Source organism: Styela clava, chromosome 1 (genome assembly GCF_964204865.1).
Source record: "Styela clava chromosome 1, kaStyClav1.hap1.2, whole genome shotgun sequence".
NCBI classification, from domain to species: Eukaryota; Metazoa; Chordata; class Ascidiacea; order Stolidobranchia; family Styelidae; genus Styela; species Styela clava.
Window position 1 is genome coordinate 17,760,962 of NC_135250.1, and position 18,194 is coordinate 17,779,155.

At 36.7% G+C, this 18,194-nt stretch overlaps 1 protein-coding gene and 3 long non-coding RNA genes across 4 annotated transcripts in view; 2 read left to right on the forward strand and 2 right to left on the reverse strand.

The window, feature by feature from the left end:
* Positions 1 to 3,092: 3,092 nt before the first annotated feature.
* Positions 3,093 to 4,110, forward strand: LOC144424397 (uncharacterized). Its single transcript, XR_013476691.1, has 3 exons — positions 3,093 to 3,308; positions 3,826 to 3,897; positions 3,986 to 4,110. It is a non-coding gene; the product is annotated as an uncharacterized LOC144424397 (long non-coding RNA).
* Positions 4,111 to 6,030: 1,920 nt separating this feature from the next.
* LOC144427497 (uncharacterized) lies at positions 6,031 to 6,727 on the reverse strand. Its single transcript, XR_013478008.1, has 2 exons — positions 6,541 to 6,727; positions 6,031 to 6,254 (listed from the first exon to the last, which is right to left on the reverse strand). It is a non-coding gene; the product is annotated as an uncharacterized LOC144427497 (long non-coding RNA).
* Positions 6,728 to 10,650: 3,923 nt separating this feature from the next.
* The window catches only part of LOC120325526 (3'-5' RNA helicase YTHDC2-like), a 39,300-nt gene continuing 31,756 nt past the window's right edge, over positions 10,651 to 18,194 (forward strand). Inside the window, exons 1-7 of the mRNA XM_039391643.2 lie at positions 10,651 to 10,670; positions 11,334 to 11,515; positions 12,034 to 12,124; positions 12,445 to 12,564; positions 12,637 to 12,719; positions 17,468 to 17,670; positions 17,835 to 18,004. Coding sequence (XP_039247577.2) covers positions 11,398 to 11,515; positions 12,034 to 12,124; positions 12,445 to 12,564; positions 12,637 to 12,719; positions 17,468 to 17,670; positions 17,835 to 18,004 — 785 coding nt within the window. The 5' untranslated portion in view covers positions 10,651 to 10,670; positions 11,334 to 11,397. The remainder of the gene's footprint in view (positions 10,671 to 11,333; positions 11,516 to 12,033; positions 12,125 to 12,444; positions 12,565 to 12,636; positions 12,720 to 17,467; positions 17,671 to 17,834; positions 18,005 to 18,194) is intronic.
* LOC120325529 (uncharacterized) lies at positions 12,978 to 17,421 on the reverse strand. Its single transcript, XR_005567346.2, has 3 exons — positions 13,821 to 17,421; positions 13,631 to 13,694; positions 12,978 to 13,521 (listed from the first exon to the last, which is right to left on the reverse strand). It is a non-coding gene; the product is annotated as an uncharacterized LOC120325529 (long non-coding RNA).

Here is an 18,194-nt window from a genome sequence, read left to right on the forward strand (position 1 = left end):
TAAGTCGACGCAACCGGGAGTTATCTTAAACACAATTAAATTGACATAGAGAGGTATTTTGAATCATCATAGTTGTCATACATTAAATATTACGAGGCAGAAAATTCGGACCTCCTGAAGTATGCGCACCAAGATGGCGCACAACCTAAACTCAGGTTGTGTACCAGGTTAGGGTTCAGGTTATGCGACATCTTTGTGCGCACACTCCAGGAGTACCGAAAATTTATTATACGATGAAAAAGCCGACTTTTCGGAAGCGGCGGCCGTATCAGGAGACGTTGCCTGAAAACTTCCGATTCCGACCCCCCTTTTTTTTAAAAATCCTGACTGCGCAGCTGTTTACAACCATGCTAGAACATCTGTATAAGCGACCGCAGTGATTGCAATTGTTGCGCCAATGTTGACCTATTGCTAGGCTTACCATAAACCTGAAACAAAAAACCGGGACGGTGCGATTTGGCAAACATTCGGTCGATTGCCAGTCTTTGTAATATTGAAACGTCTACCATGCCATTGCGGGTATATACGGCTGTAAATCTCTACTGATTATTGAATTAGAAAAAAACACAAAAAACTAGTTTGTATTATTTATTTAGACCAAATGGGTTTGTTCGCAGATGGAACCCTTCTCGAAAATTCTTGTTTTGATTTTGTCATAAAACTGATAACAAGAGACATCACCATCAAATTTCCAGGTTACAGGGGCTTTTATATTTTCTTCTAGCATTCTGAACCTGCTTCCAGACCAAAAAATTTTACCAAGGGTGGAAATCCGTTCAACAGATGCCGATGTTCTGGCAAACAAAATCAACGAGTTTCTGCAAATTCGAAATGCTAATATTTCTGCTATAAAAAACGTTGAACATCTCTATCCACTTAAATTCAACCGCAAAGTAAGCCAAATTGCATTTGAACCATGCTCAGATAAATATCTCATTATCAGTATTCGTCGAAAAGTGCATCGCTATTCAAAACCTGACTAGCTAACCGAACATATCATTTATCAATTTTGCAGACCAAACACTTTAGTCCAGTTTATCTCACCCTTCAAATTTGTCCATATGTGGGGATTGACATTGTAGGCTTCATCATGCAGCCTTATATACGATAGACATTTTTCGTAAAAATCGCCTTTTAAAAACATCCTTTTTGAAATCAGTTACGTCGATTTTGCCAGAACGTTCCAAGGATTTCAGAAGTACAAGTGATTGCGACTGAATTAACAGACTTTACCCTTTTTCCTGCAAATTTATCTTCAACTCTGACATGATAATTTGCAACATCTACTGCAGAGGTCGGCAACCTTTTGTCGCACGCGGACCAAAATTTTTAAGGGTTGCGAGTCATTGGCGGGCCGCACATATCTTTAGAAAGTTGAAACCGAACGGATGATACTTTTTATAATAAAAATCAAGCAGTGATACATCTCTCGAATAGAATATAGATTTATTTCCTCATTGCATCTCAAAAAATGCCATTTGAATAATTTCAGCGCCATTGAACCCTTTGCACTTAGCATAAACTTTTCTGCGTTTTGTTGCCATTTGTCTAATTATAATTAAATTATAGGCTCATTAAACGAATAATTGTAAATTATATACTTGTTAGGTTATAATATAATTTAGTTTAAAATATATAATCGTCAAAACGGCTGTTTTGTTACTATAATTCAGTGAAGCGTCACGGGCCTGGATCCGGCCGGGGGCCGTAGGTTGCCGACCCCTGATCTACGGCATTAGTATTATCTTTTTCCAAAATTGAAATATTTTGTTGAAGTAGGTGAGCTGGCAAAGGCCAAATTTCAAGTGAAGTTCGTACGCTGGAACATTTTAGCATAAGAGTAAGGACATGCTTTTTGAGAATTTGCGTAACTTAACAAGCTTTTAAACATTTCCGTAATCCTTTGCAAAGCAGGTAAAAATGAGAGAAACCGAGTGTTGCCATGCTGTAATAGCCGTTGATATTCAATATCAACAAAATCGCAAAATGGTTTCTGCTCTGTTACTCGGACAGTGTAAATGTAAAATATTTATACATTTTGACAACAACACAAACAGGCAAAGTATCTACGGCATGTTGAAAAGGGTATCGCGGTGCAGTGTTGAACTACATGAGCCGCACAATCTATACCGGTTATATTTCTTTCAGTTTGAAAAAGAAGCATTATTTGTTTTTCGCCTTTTTACGCCTCCAAAGTTGGTGTTGCAGTTATCCGCACAGAATCCAACAACTTTTCCCTTTAAATGACTTTGATCGAGAACAGAGAGCAAGTATTCAGTAAAAGTTTTGGCGGTTTCCCCGGGTAGAGATTTGAATTCTAATAGTTTTATCTTCACACCAACATCAGGTAAAAACTAACGAACCACACCTGGAACAAGCCCTATATCTTTTCTGTTTGAGGCATCGAGGGTTACTGAAAACTGGTTTAAAGTAAATCATCATTGGGTTCAGAGGAGAACAGCGGAGCAATGCAGTTAAAAATCACCGACTCTCATTTATTTCTGGGTAAACGTGCAAAATCAGTGAATCCTCTTATCAGACAGCGGACATCAGAAATTCTAACTATCTTTATTTACAAGTTAATGCAAATTCAGGCTAAAAAAATTTGAAATCAATTTAGAGGTGCAGTCAAAACTTTGGCCATGAATAGCAGTGTGATAGGCAAATGTCGACTGCCAACGACAAAGAATCATCCGAATTTGTTATCGCAAAGAAATTGGTCAGTCGAATCGATGCCTTAATTAGTGTTTTAGTGTTTTGTGCTTCCTGCTTTGGATATAATCGTTGAAATCTGAACGACCTTCATGACTAATAGAAAAACAGATCTGCAACGCGTACAGTGTACTTTTCTTCCTTCAGTTTGCTTCAGATAAGGAAAATTTTTCTTCAACTCATTAGAAAATTTGTACTTTCTTTATGGCATTTCGACAACTTAACGGTATTGTAATAACGCCAGAAAACGCATTAAAACATATACCAATTGACTCAGTGGCGACGCGTCAATAGGGCCAACCTGGGCGATGCACCGGTTGTTTTTTCGGTATAATAAAAAATATTCGAAAAATACCTCAATATCGGTTGCACAGACCAATGACATTAAACAACATGATGCGCAACTCCGGCATTTTTGGCCGAAGATCGTATTCGATAGCACGCTCCAATGCACATACTTGACGAGACGAAAACGAGCGGATGTGTGTTGCTTTCAAGGCATAGCACGAATGGTGTTCGAGCCTGCTTCGACAGTTGTTGTGGTTTTTATTGATATTTGGAAAATTGAAAGTAGAAAGAAATCGGAAAAAAGTAAGGTAAATACTATTGTTGTATATCACACCCGGGCATCGCACTGTTAATTAAGTACATGCGGGAAAGCCAGCTTTTGTCAGATATTACGAAGTTTATAATTCAGTACGGTACGTAGTTGGCAATCTGCCGAAATTGCATATTTACCTACCCCTTATGGTTTCAAATAGTTCATGCACCTTCAGTTAGATTTTTTTAATCAGTGAGGATATATAGTTATTGCTGTAACATACTATTGCTCATTCACTTTTATTTGCTTATTGAATCAAAGGGTTAACAAGTTCACCTAAAATTTCACTCATACCGGTCTATATTGTATAGTCTGATCTCTCAAGTATTTGGAGCCACGAATGCTTATAATTTTCTGACTAAACCCCTTTATTAGTTGGTTTATATACCAAATTCAGTAAAACATTTTTCACAAAAAACATAAGATATTGGATTTATTAGCTTTTCCATTCTGAATCATATAGACTGCTTTATTTATTCTTAACGAAAGTTAATACATCTCCTCTCCTACAGATGTGAAAGTTGTGGACAGACCTGTCTAAGCATTGTGAGACTCCTGCAGCACAAGAGGCAATAGCAATAATAGTAAGTATATCAATCAAGAAATTAGGCCGACATAAAACAAAACTTTCAACTATTCGCCTAACCTGAATTTTCTATTATTTATTCACAGGACAACTGTAGCAGAAGGGGAGATATCAGAAGTCTGGTGACATATCAGTGACAGTTTGATTCCAAGAAATATGATTAGAATACTCCATAAATGTTCGCAATAGAAAAACAACCTATAGAGGAATGCAAAGACATTTGACCCTCCGGTAAAGTTGTGTATGGCCCTCACATCCTGCAGGGCTTGAGGGAAATAACTAAAAATTCTAAAGCGTAAGATTGCATAAGCGGTCTTCTTTGTAAAAAGGCACAAACATGCCAGACATACTTAAAACAGCTTTGAAAAATGAGGATTACGGGCCACTGACTACACCTGTGTTATATTTGGTTCATTAAATTTTGGTAGTACTATAGAAGAAATTCAGGAGAGGGTATAATCATGATTCATGATAAAATAATGTTATATATTTTGGACAACTTCAATCTAGACCAGGGATGTCAAACTTGCGACCCCAGAAAACTTCCAGTGCGGCCCTCGAACGCTTAACAATAATTGTAATAGTATTTTTGAATTTTTTTTTATTTAAATGTAAAAGATTTTTCAAACCTTTCAAAGTGAAATTGAATATTCACACAGAAAACAATTTACTGAATATAGTTTTAGAAAGTTAATTTTTTTTTGTTCACATTTTGACTCAATTAAGAATACACATCAAGCTAGCAAAAGAATACTGAATAAAACACTTGAGTGATTAAATTAAAGTACATGAAGAAGGTGGCATTTTCGAAGAAAATGGGAGTTGCAATATTTCTGCATTTCACAAAATTCTGAAGCACATTGTTAAATTTGTCATATTTCCATCAGTACAATGAAAAAACACAATAAGCTCAGCAGCTCAATATGACAAATTCGAAGACCAACTCCGAACAGGAAATTACCATGTGTTTGTATATTAATATAAATATACAACGACTTAGTTACTAAAAATCAATATCAATAATAATTCAAGCAATCCTACGCCATGCAATGTAGCCCGAAATGTCTTGTCGAAAAAATCTGCCATTTGTTTTTTTACTGATCTATACATGAAATGATAAAAGTAACTTTTTTGCATTACTGGAATTAATTAAACTTTTGCAAAGATACAGATTAACCCATGATCATGTGACCTCGTTAGTTAGGGTTGGTACTATAAAATCATTTCAGCCTGGCCTTAGTATGCTGGTGACACAAAGAAGATGCCAAACGTCAGGACAAATGTAATTAAAAAAAACATTGAGTTTATACTGTAGTATTTTTGTTAATTTTAGGTTCATAGATTAAGTCATTTTTTAGTGTATTTATTATTCTTTCCTTAACCAACGCTTGTTCAAAAATGATTTTGATGGTTGTACATGGAATTTCATGATTTTTTGTAATAAATACAGTAACTTGCAATAATAGTGGAATGCAAATATTAATATGTAATTGCATTTGAAATTAAAGAAAATAATAATACTTGATCCAACTGATTAGTTGCATCACAATATATGTCACAAACTAAAACTATCTGAAAAATATCTTTCAAGTATACATTATCAAAAACTGTTTGCGGCCCTTTTTACAATTTCTAACATGCAATGCGGCTCTCGAAACCCATGAGTTTGACACCACTGATCTATTCTAGACGATTCAAGCATTGCTTTGGGAAATAATATCACTTCAATTAAATTGAAAAAAAATCTCGCTATATTAAATACAAAACCATTGCTATCATAAAGGTAAACCAATTCAGCCATTCGTAATATATTGGCCTTCACAAAGCAATGGAGGCAGAATTGAGAGTTCATGAGCTATGAACTTTTGTTCTTTTCTTTGTCTTGAACTTTTCATACTTCACAGCCTCTATTAATTTTTTTTTAATTTTAATTACCATGTGATGGTCATACATACTGTATCTTTGTATTTTCTGTCATGATGTATTATCTCAATGTGTCAAACTTTTAATTAGTGTGTATATTTTGCTTCCAGATGACATAAATGTATTGTCTTGCTTATTACCTCAGCTTGGAGTATTGACAAGAAAAAAGTGCCCGTAGATTACGTAAAAAAATGTTTAACTCTTTGTTATAATCAGAATTCACATTTAATAGGAATTATAAACAGCCAACAATCAATGAGAATTATATGCCAAATCCTTCAAAATAAATTTGTCTTCTAAAGTCGGAGGAAGGCAAAACATATAGGTAGTTTCCATTCACACAAGTTTTTCAAGAAGACTTGCTCGAGACAAACTAAATGAGCATCGTCAGGTGATCGGTAAGGCTGCAAGTTGAATCAGCCCTGCAATCTCCTGCATAGAAGATAATATTAATTAGCGGGCTAAGAGATAAATTTCTAAATTTAGACACAAACCTATCTACGAGGCATTATGTACCAGCAATGTTATCTACGATTAACTGAATATGTAATATGTCTAATAAATTCACCTACTAAAGCAAGTTCGATAGTTTCAAACTTTCTGTTATGGAATTGTATCACATCACCTTTAAGAGAAGTAAAAACAGTTTTGCTGTTTTGTATGACACCCTCTTTAAAAGAAATTTCAATGTTTAAGCGCAAACATTAAAATTACTAACTTTGAACTTTGTCATTATCTGCAAAATGTTTCACACAAATCTTTACGCTATCGCGTTTGTAATATTCTCTGATAAAAAAAACGTCTATGATGTTCAGAATTACTCTATACATCTTGTCTGCCATTCTTGCTTTCCAAATGAGCAAAACTTCTCAGATATAGAGATTATTTTCTTTCGTTACAGGCGCAAAAAGGCGGGTACTAGAAATATGTGAAATATGTGCATTAGAGCGTATCATGAAATACAATCTTTCGCATGTAGTCTTATGGAGTGACGTCAGAGTTGCCTATCATGTTGTTTAATGTCATTGCACAGACTGTCTACACTAGCCATATTCTCCCGACATAGTTCATTTTTCGCTCGCAAAGCCTTCGCCGAACGTCGACGGGGCGACGCCGATTTTGCCCCGGTTGCTCATTGTATATCGAATTCTCTCTTTTATCTTCCACTCGCCGCGTTTGTCTCGTTTGTTTTCTGTTTCTTTTACTAAATCATCGGGGCTAGCCCCGAAATTATGACGACACAATGCCGACGTTTCTTACAACAACGTGTTGACATATTCATGCATTCCTTCTCGTTCGTTGGTTGCTTGAAGAGTCGATAGTTTCCTCGCCTTCGTTTTTGTCGCTTGTTTCGCTATTTGAATCAGTTAGAGACCTTTAGTCCATTTGCTTTCGATTTTCCACATTCCTTTTGAGCTCCTCACTTCTTTCCGGCTTCGCATTTCTTAGCCTTAGACCTCATAATGAATAAGGTTGATGCACTACTTCGCACTCCGTTTTCGCAGCTGCCGCTGGAACAAAAATTAGAGGTACAACGTTTTGGGCCTTATCAACCAAAAAATTGTTCACTGGAACAATCCCATGACGGAGGAACGCGTCGGCGTACATTCTGCGCAGAAACTTGGTATAAAAAACACGAATGGTTGTGTTACAGCGAGGATAAAAATGCACTTTTTTGTTTTTATTGCCTACTTTTTGCTACCGCCCGTGACTCACGTTGGTGTAAATTTGGTTTTAGAGATCTTAAACATCTTTCCGAGCGTGCCAGGGATCATCAATCTTCTATGGAGCATCTGGACAATGCAGTAAAATACCGAACATTCGGAAATGTTAATATTGCAGCACAGTTGGATGAAGGACGCGCGGTTTCTATTCGTCGGCACAACCAAAACGTCGAGAAAAACCGCCATGTTCTCGGTCGATTGATAGATGTTTTGAAGTTCATTGGTTGTCACGAGCTGTCCCTCCGTGGGCACGATGAACGGGCTGGCTCTTCTAATAGAGGGGTATTTTTTGATATGGTGGAATACACCGCATCCCTGGATACAGTATTGGGAGATCATCATGATGCCGCAACTGTTTCGAAAGGGACATCTAAGAATATCCAAAATGATTTGCTCGACTCAATTTATAAAATTTATTTACAACATTTGGCTCTGGAAATTGAGAATTGCCAGTTCCTTTCGATTCAGTCTGACGAGACAACTGACATCACGTGCGTTTCCCAACTGGCTGTGATTTTTCGGTTTGTGAAAGATGGTAAACCTACCGAGAGATTTCACAGCTTTGTACCAATCGTTGATCGCACGGCCTGCGGGATATCGGCTGTACTGAAAGAAGTGTTACAGCCTTACAACGCGAAGTCAAAATTGATAGCTCAAACTTATGACGGCGCGGCAGTCACGAGTGGGTCCAAACATGGTGTTCAAGCTTATATAAAAGAAGATTTTCCTCATGCGCATTTTTACATTGTTATGCACACCAATTTAACCTCGTTATTAAAAATATGTGTCTTGATACCCCTCTCGTCCGTATATTTTTTGCAAATGTTTCGGGGTTTTCTTCATTTTTTTCCGTTTCGCCGAAGCGCTCTGACCTCCTTCGCCAGATATGTAGCCGCCGTGTCCCAGCTTGTGCACCAACACGTTGGAACTTCCAATCACGCGTGGTGCAGGGCGTGTCCGAAATTAGGTCTGAGCTCATTGAGTGTTTCAATGGCATTCAGAGTTCTCCGGTTTGGGACGAACGCTCTGTGAGGAAGGCGGCAGGTCTAAAGCGTCTGCTAGAAGATGGTGAGTTTTCATTTTTTCTCGCTTTTTTCTCCACAATATTCTATTACGTGGATGTATTATGCGGCGCATTGCAGTCAAGGCTATTGGATGGAGCGTCTGTGCAGTCGTGTATTTCAGACTTCTGCGATGCTGTATCTCGTATCCGGGAAACAATAAAATACGACGACACATGGAGTGCTTCTTTACGCAGCGGGCAAACAACGTAGCGTTTGATTTTGTCTGCAAAGGAATGCTGTGACATTCTGGTGAATCAAATAGGCGATCGTCTGCGCACTGAACACCTTGCCGCGTTCTCTTTGATGAACCCCAAAATTTTTTCAAAATTTGCAGGTCAATTTCCCATCCATTTGTTGGCTACTGTCTCCAAATTTTACCCCATGATAAACGTGGGTAAATTGGAAAATGAATTGCGATGTATATACACCAATCAAACTTTTTTGAACATCACATCAACTTGCGCGCTCTATGGGTTCCTCATAGATAACACTCTAGTAACTACTTTTGGGGCGTCTGCAAAATTTCTGGACATCATTTTGACGACGCCTATTTCTTCCGCCGACGCAGAGCGAACATTCAGCACGCTGGAGCGTATTAAAACGTATCTCAGAAACACAATGAAGCAAGATAGATTAAATTCCTTGACTGTTTTATCCATTCACAGAAACGTTATTCTGAGATGCATGACTTTAATCAGCGCGTTATTGAGCATTTTGCTTCCAAGAAACCGCGGCGTGTTGCATGTATGTTCAAGCAGTAGAAGTCTAGCAGCATATATATCTATGAGTGAGCGACGCATGTCCTTATCTTTGCATAACTTTCCTTTCTTCATAGTAACGTTTTAAACCTTATTTTAGGTTTTGTCTGCTTTCCCGAAGTTTCTGTTAATATGTCATTGTATTTATCTGGGTAAATATTGCCTTTCTTTCTGAAAGAGGTTTCAAAACAAACTATGTCTTTATTTATTAATCCCTTGACTTGGACCGGTTTTAAAGACACTTTTTTATCGTTAAAAATTGTCGCTTTTGGCGATTGGTTGTTACCGATGGAATGGTTTTTATACTCATAAAATGATGGGAGAACTTACAGCGCTCATCCTGTCCCCGTAGATGGGGGTGACTTGGTCACGCAGTAGCTTGGCCCGGTTGTCAAAATGACCACGCGCTGCCACTGCGCAATTGTGACATAACAATAGAGCAATTTCACTCTCTCTGAACTAGCGAAGTGTGTCGCAAAACAGTGGTAAATGGGCTTTCACCGTTAAAAAAAATTTGTATTAATAATGGATATATATATATGAATATTTTACCTTGACAGCCGTGCTGACAAACCGGGACATTTGAGTCAACCGGCCGGGACGCTGGGACAGCTTGTCAAATCCGGGACTGTCCCGGCTAAACCGGGACGTATGGTAAGCCTACCTATTGCTGATTGGTCATTGTTACGACAATAAGTAAGGTAATCGATGCTCGGAGTTTGATAGAAAATGGTCATTGTGCATGCGTATAAACAACAAAATATTACATCATTATAAAGAAACAAGAATGACATTTCCATGAAATTTTGAATGAGCATCTTGTGATCTTCCGCGATCCACCACCGCCCCCAGTTTGAGAACCACTGCACTATAGTCGCTTTGGTACTGACGAACAAATCTATTTGTGATTCCCTACTCCGGTATATTATTCCATGATACGAGAATATTAGCAATTTTCTCGATTTTTATAACAGTATTTGTCTGCTGTCTGGTTGGGGTTTTCGAAATTTAGCGGCGGCAAGATTCACAGATTCATGCAATGTCACGACAGCGATCTGGTGATAGGATAGGATTAGGGACAATGCATAACAACCTGTTTTCATGTATCATTTACAAATTTATGGCTATATCAGTATATGGTCTGTGATTATAAACAACTAACGTTACCATAATCATTTCCAGTACTGCATTATCAGACTCAGACAGTCAGCAGAGTACAGACAGACAGACAGAGGCACCATCCATCAGTTCATTGACTGATTGAAGACAGGCTATTCACAGTTTCAGCTTTCTGGCTTTTGTGTGAGAATAAAACCTTTTATTGAACAACCAGTAGTCTATGTTCAGGGCAGATGTTAAAAGCATGTAGCCGCAAGGTCAATGCAGCATTGCTCAGTTTATCTTGCTACAACATTCTGACATTTGCCATTTCTGCATTTTGCCCCATTCAGCTGCCATTACAGCATTGATCTTAGCATGTGCTGAAGTCACACTGACGCGCTACCAAGAGTAAACTGAATGTATATTTCCTTCAAGTTAGTAATATTGCTTTATCATTGACTGACTATTTTGACTCGAACTGTCGCTATTATTTCACTATCTGCAGATCAGGCTATTTTATTTTTGTCTAAGTTAGATTCTGAGGCAGGGGTGTGCAACAGGCGGGCCACAAGCTGGCCTGCCAAGACATTTAGACTACTGTGGCCCTTGTCAACACTCAAGTTTTGCTCCAAGCGTAAAATCCTAATCCAACATTTTAGGTTTAAAAAACATGGATAAAAATACGATGTTTATTTGCTCTTGTCGCTGCATTAAATTTTGCATCGTAATATTTTAATTTGTTGTGTATATGGAAAAACTAATTTTTTTGTGTGGCCCAGCTAGATGTCTGAAGTTGGTTACCTGGCCCACCAACAAAAATGTTGCACACCCCTGTTCTAAAGTATCTTCAAAATGTTTTAAAAGGCATTATATCTTATGATAACTTAAACTTCGAAGAAGACAATTCTGCAAGCAGAATATTGTGCAGATGGCAATGGCAAGAAAAGGATTTGGGAAGAAACCAGCAATGAAAATTTGTGTTGAGGAAGAAGTTCGTATGGCAGTAGAACTTAAGATTGATCAATTCTTGGCAGGTGATGAACAAGGTAAATTCATGGTTTTATTGTTACTGATTAATGTTTATTATAATTTGAATATTTTAGATTTTAATACTTAGTAGTTACCTCTGTACCTGGGAGCACGAAAGAAAGATTTTTTAGAAAAAAAGTTGGCTAATGAAGCGTGTGCTTTTTATCGGGGTTATTAGACAGTTTTTCTTAGCTCTATTGTAGTATACTGTATTATGATTAATGACTGCGTGTTTCTGTAATACTTTTTGAATATCTACAAACATCGTCTATTCTTCGAGTTCACGACACAACATCTATCTGTTAGCATTATTGCATCGTTACTTGCACTATTACCGTACTTGAATTACAGATGCGAAATATGTTACAATTTGAGATCCTAGATCAGACTTTATTTTACAAAACAAAGTTCTCTAAATACTTAATACTTGGTTTGTATTTAAAAAAAATTTTGAGTTGTTCTGTGGTTACGTGATTGATTTTCTTATGTTATCTTAAAGATATTTCTTCTATTTATTTGTATTTTTTTCATACAGAATTGGAATTCCCTTCATCTTTCAGCAGTACAGATAGAGCTTATATCCATAAAATATGTGTGCAGTATGGTCTGAAATCAAAGAGCAAAGGGTTTGTTTATTTTGGTATTTTTTTACCTCCTGTTACATGAGGAATAAATAGTTATGTATTTGTGATAATAGAAAGGATTTCAGTAAATCTCTCACTCATAATGCGTAATTTGAGGCACATTGTAATGTCTGCTCTTATTTCTTGGTTCATGCAGATATTATTGTATGGTACAAGAATCTGTGGCCCACCTTGTTTGAGATAAATATGAGATTCCAATTTATCCTATATTTTGGACTAGTAGATAGCTTGCTTTTACATAATATGCCTTTTTACAATAGCTATTACCACAGTGTTATGGTGTCATGTTTATATTTTCTTAGGAAAGGTGTCAATCGTTATATGACTATTAAAAAGAAGAAAAAGAATGATCACTCAAACTCAGCTACGTTATTTAATTTTGGACAGAACTCATCAAGAGTATTACACTCATTGTTGCACAGGTGCATTTCTTTTCTTGAATTAAATGTCATGTTAGTCGCACAGTAATAACAATTTACCGTAAATCTTTATAGATGGCCAGTCAAGCTCAAAGAAAAGATGGAACTACAACCAAAATCTGCTAAACAGTCGCATGGAACGGCATCTGATGGTGTTGGTAAGTTTTGTTATTATGTATTTCAGTTTAAAAATATGATCAAAAATAAAATATGACCAACTAAGTGGTTGGTTGATTGGTATGGTTGTAAATTTAGAAAGATCAACCAATGCTGCTAAGCAGTGTTAACTCTAAGGAAATTATGAGTGCGAAAGTGCTTCGCAGTCGAAAAAAAAAGTGCGAAAGTGCTTTTTTTCGATTTTAACAACAAAGTTTTAACAACAAACTTTCCTGCAATCAACCACCGGAGTCAATTGCTCGAATGACCAGCAAAGCCTTGCACATTCGTGTTACTGCCGGCCATAGATCGATACCAAACTTCGCCTTAGGATTACATTAATGTTTCGTCGTTTCAGATAACTGTTACATGGTGTTTCTACATGAGGTCTGTACATAAAAGGATTTGCAGGCGGAGCCAGAACCAATCGGATAATTATCAATTTTTTATTTAAAAAGTAACGACGGTATTTTTCTCAAAACATAACATACATTTTGCATGAGTGGCCCACCAAATATCCCGGGGGTCAACCCTTGTTTTCAACGAGAGAAAGTTACAAGGCTTCGATATCAAGTAATAAAATTGCACAGTTCACACATTTGTTTTATTCACAAATAAAAATACAAAAGCGAACGAATAAAAACGGATGGCGTGGCTTCTGCAGCCCGTTCGTGGCGACGTAGCTTGGAATCTTTCCAATGTTGCAAGACATCCTTGAAGAATGATTCCGCTTTGTCTGCTTTTATGGATGTCTCCTCGCCACATCTCAGAAGCATTGTTAGGTGTCTGCTGCTAAGCCTATTCCTACAAAAGTGGTATTCATCAATATCAAATATAGTCCTATTTTCTAAATAAATAAGTAAGAAGTTTTCTCAAATTCTCATACTTTCAAAATTGTTATAATAATTTTTACCTGTGACTTTGCCCAGCACTTGAAAGCATGGGTACTCGGGCGCTGCCGCTAAGTACTTGCATACCTGTAATTTATTTGCATATATTAAATTAGGTTTCATATGCTTCGAAGCTAAGTGCGTGTGTGTTGGATGACAGATCAGAAGCATACGACAAATAAATACAAATGGTAGCTACCGATTAGAACTTACGTTCTCCATAGCCGGTATTTGGAGAATATGCAGATCATGACGAAGATTCTGCCATTCCATCACTACTGCCTCCTTGTTTGTGAATTCTTCGATCAAAGGTCCATATTGTCTGATTTTCTTATAATGAACTCAACATACGTGCAGATTGCGGTTCCTGTTTTCTTATCGTGTATAATATATGGAAACTCTCTTTTCCATTTCTCCGGCCAAGCGTCAAGCGCTAAAATATCATGCCGTTGTTTCTTTTTCTCTGCCATGCCTACTAAAATATGTTCTAAGAAAGTAAAGTGGTAAATGCCTCGTTCATAATTACGGGTAAAATGGGCTTAACGTAATATTAGGAAGTGAAATTGTAATTAATCTACCACAAATTGATTGCACACTAACACACCATGCGATGATTCATATTCTAAGCTAAGCCTATTTTATCATAATAAATCTATGACAAACTTTTTCCATCCTCGTAGGTAGGTCAAATCTGGGCGCTATCGCTTCAACCACGCTTCCTCGTTCGATAGAATATGCTTGAAAGTAGTCGCTCCTCTTCCAGTTTTATAAGATTGTTTGACGTCATGTTTCTCCGGCTCCCTTTTTCATTCTTTATCGATTGTTGCGTTGTGAAAAAAAGGGGCTAACCTACTTTCCCTTCAAACCTTTTTCTCCAAAATATTGCACAATATTACTTTGAAAGTCATCTCCCGCTTTACGAGATAGGTTAACCTACTTTCACTCCGAAGATTTTTTTCTCCGCTATTTAAGCAATATCACTTTGATAGAGGCCACCCGCTGTTTCAAGTAAGCGATAAGTTAACCTACTTTCCCTTCAAACCTTTTTCTCCGAAATATTGCACATTTGCTCAATATTACTTTGAAAGTCATCTCCCGCTTTACGAGATAGGGTAACCTACTTTCACTCCGAAGATTTTTTTCTCCGATATATTAAGCAATATCATTTTGATGGACACCACCCTCTGTTTTAAGAGATAAGTTAACCTACTTTCTCTTCAAACTTTTTCTCCTAAATATTACACAAGATCACTTCTAAAATCTTTCCCCGTTTCGTGATCTTAAACTAGCTTTTAGCCTAATTTCTCGTTTACATTAATGGTATACTATTTCAGAGCTTACGCAAGGACAAGCAATTTTTTAAAATGTCGGCATGCCTTGATTTGCGTGCGGGTTAGTTAAAATCGGGTAGAAAACATCATATATAGGCAGAATTTGCGAAGGAACACGAAATACAACGAGGATGATTCTCGAAAATTGAAATTAAAACATTGCACCAAAAGTGTGTTTCACGACGACATAATGCGTTTAATAAATTAAAAGGTATGGTCGTTCACAGCGAAATTCCAGTTACATATAGCACACCTTTCTTTGCCTGTCGGTGTTGGTGAATATTTTGCAAGTCCTATTTTAAAAATCGACCATTTATCCGTAGTCAGCGGGTATCCGCATTCAGAATAAAACACTAAAAATCGTGAAAATTAATTTTAGAGAGAACTATAACATGCAGATATCAGTAGCCTCATAATGGTTTGTACGTACAAAAACGCGCTCGCATGTAGCGCCGATCAAATGCATGAAATGTGGAACTATTACTTGGAATTTATTGTTAATAAAGTTGATTTTTTATTGCCATTTAATGATTATTTACATGCGCGGTGTGATTAGTGGCGAGCAAAATATATTATATTTCGGACAGAATTGTGGGTTCACATCGGCGAAGATGTTAAAGACCACTATTACGGAGTGCATTCACAACACAATTTAACTGTATCCTGATTTTTATCTTCTGTGTAGGATTTGTATCACAGTTTGTAAATTACGGTCGCAATTTTTTTAGGCGAACAATATTACCATTACTGACCCCGGGATGCGATATTTGTGAGGCGGATAGTTGGTATTTCTATGCTTTTAATTTTAGATCGTGTCCGTGTAACTTTCGTAATAAATAATATTTTAAAACTCCGCAAATTGGTAATCTCTTGAATACTCAGTGTCGAGTATTCACGTAACTCAGATTTGAGTTAAAACACTGATACTAAACTCGTGAATGAATCGGCAATAATGGCATTTCTACATGGTTAAAATAAAAATATGTTTTCCCGATATCTTGAGAAATTTCCATAAATACATTATTTGCATGGTTCGACGTTTCTAAGTTTACAAAAACGGTGCTGACACGCTCTGTGCAAAATTAGGAATTGAAAAATATGACACAAAAAGGCAAGGGAATTTCTTTTTTTACATTTATCGTTTCTACCTGTTAGCGATAGCCCCAGGTTAGTTCTTACCCGTAAATCGTTGTAAATTAATGTTATTAAATTCTATATGGCTTTTCAATGGGCTGTGATTCGTATCCATAAAAGTGATCGAGTCGGGAAAAGTACGTCCTTAAATTAACTTATAACCCTTCTCTCCTTTTATGCACCCACGACGGCGGTAAAATTCGTTTCATGTCTGTTTCATGGAGAGGAAGGAAAATACGCCTCCGGAATTGCAATCAACAATTACAATTACACATTCTTATTTATCATTATCAGCGCTAAATAATAAAGATAAGATATGGTAATGACAAAAGTCTGTCGGTTTTAATTGTATTACGGTCACAAATATTCTGGACATTAATATCATAACCTCGCATATCAATGAGAAATGGATGCAATGTCGCAAAATTCCGAAAAATGCCACGTGCTTTTAACATTCCTGGTTACAATGTTTCTTCTAATTCAAAAAATAACTGCATAAGCGTACTTTATATTACTAAATAATGTCGTGTCGGGTTTCAGAACTTTCTAAATCCAGTAAAATCTCTTAAGAAGGGAACAAAGGCCCGTCAAACTTGCACCAGAAAATCGTTTCATTTTGTGGCAATTCGTGGATGTCACATGACCACACTCTCGTTCAAAGAAACTCACCGCGATTACGCCGTTGGAGCGTTTTGCGGGAGAAGCGGAATACGCGTGCTTGTATAATAATCATATTATTAACAAGAATTTTGCGGTTAATGCAAAAGCTTTATCTTCTATGTCTGCATCTCATAGGTTAGAATTCTGGTAAATATCGTTATGATATGCAGAATTGAGTTACAAAAGTACTGGTATGTTACTTATTTGACAACTTAAGACTCACATAAACATATTTTTCAATTTTGAATTTTTTTCCTTTCAAAATCAGAAAAAAGTGCTATTTCTCTTCAAAATCGGAAAAAAGTGCTATTTCGCAGTCCCTAAAAAAAGTTGCGCTAATAGTGAACACTGCTGCTAAGAATGAGTCTTACTATAAAAGGCATTGCATATACTTTCATACTCTGTGATACATGCTCATTTTATCTGCATACAAAATGGATTGAAATCAACTTAGAGTGACAAAGATTTACCTTACTTCATTTTTAAATCTTGAATCACATACAGCTTCGTAATTGTGTTGACTTGGTTGTGTTCAAGCAATCGTTGCCATAGCTTTTTACTTTATCTTCTTGCATTTACATAGATAGACTATTACTATTACATATAATGTACAATTTTAATAAGAGTTCAGAGGCTAAGGTAATCATTGGCAATCATTTTTTGATTCGAAGGATTGTATATTTCTTGATGTTATGAAAATAATTTATGCTGTCTCTACACTAATTTATCATGCAGGATTTCGACCAGATGCAAGCAAAACAAGTGGTAGACTAAACAATGGAATCCCTCAAGTTCCTGTTAAGAGGGGGAGGTCTGATCTTGATGCTTTCAGAAAAACTCTGCCTGTTGCCGGTATGGCTGAACAACTTGTTGCTGCTGTTGAAAAATATCCTGTTGTTTTGATATGTGGAGCGACTGGATCAGGGAAAACAACACAGGTAATTTAAAAGGTAGCATTTTATTGGAGAAGGTAATTTCCATTGTCTGAATTCCTACAAACTTTTTCCTTGTATAAAGAAAATACTTTCAAATGTTCAACTAATTTGTTATGATATACTATTGCGCCTTTTTGATAATTTTATGCATGCATTTTTTCACTCAGATCCCACAATTTATTCTTGATGATTGTTATGCCCGTGGAGAAAAGAGATGCAGGATTCTTTGTGCTCAACCACGAAGAATATCTGCTGTGGCCATGGCAGAACGTGTAGCAGCAGAAAGAGGAGAATGTGTTGGACATACTGTCGGATATCAAATTCGGTTGGAAAGCAGGTTAGGGTATAAATTATGATATTGAATCAAAGCATTGAATACTGTTATGCACAGCGGTGCAATAAAAATTTTTCACTCTTTTGTTACTAATCAAGTATTCAATCAATCATTAAATTTTGATCCAGTGGTATACGGTCTGACGAATGAAGAATAGATATATGATTGTCGATTACTAACAACAAATATCTCA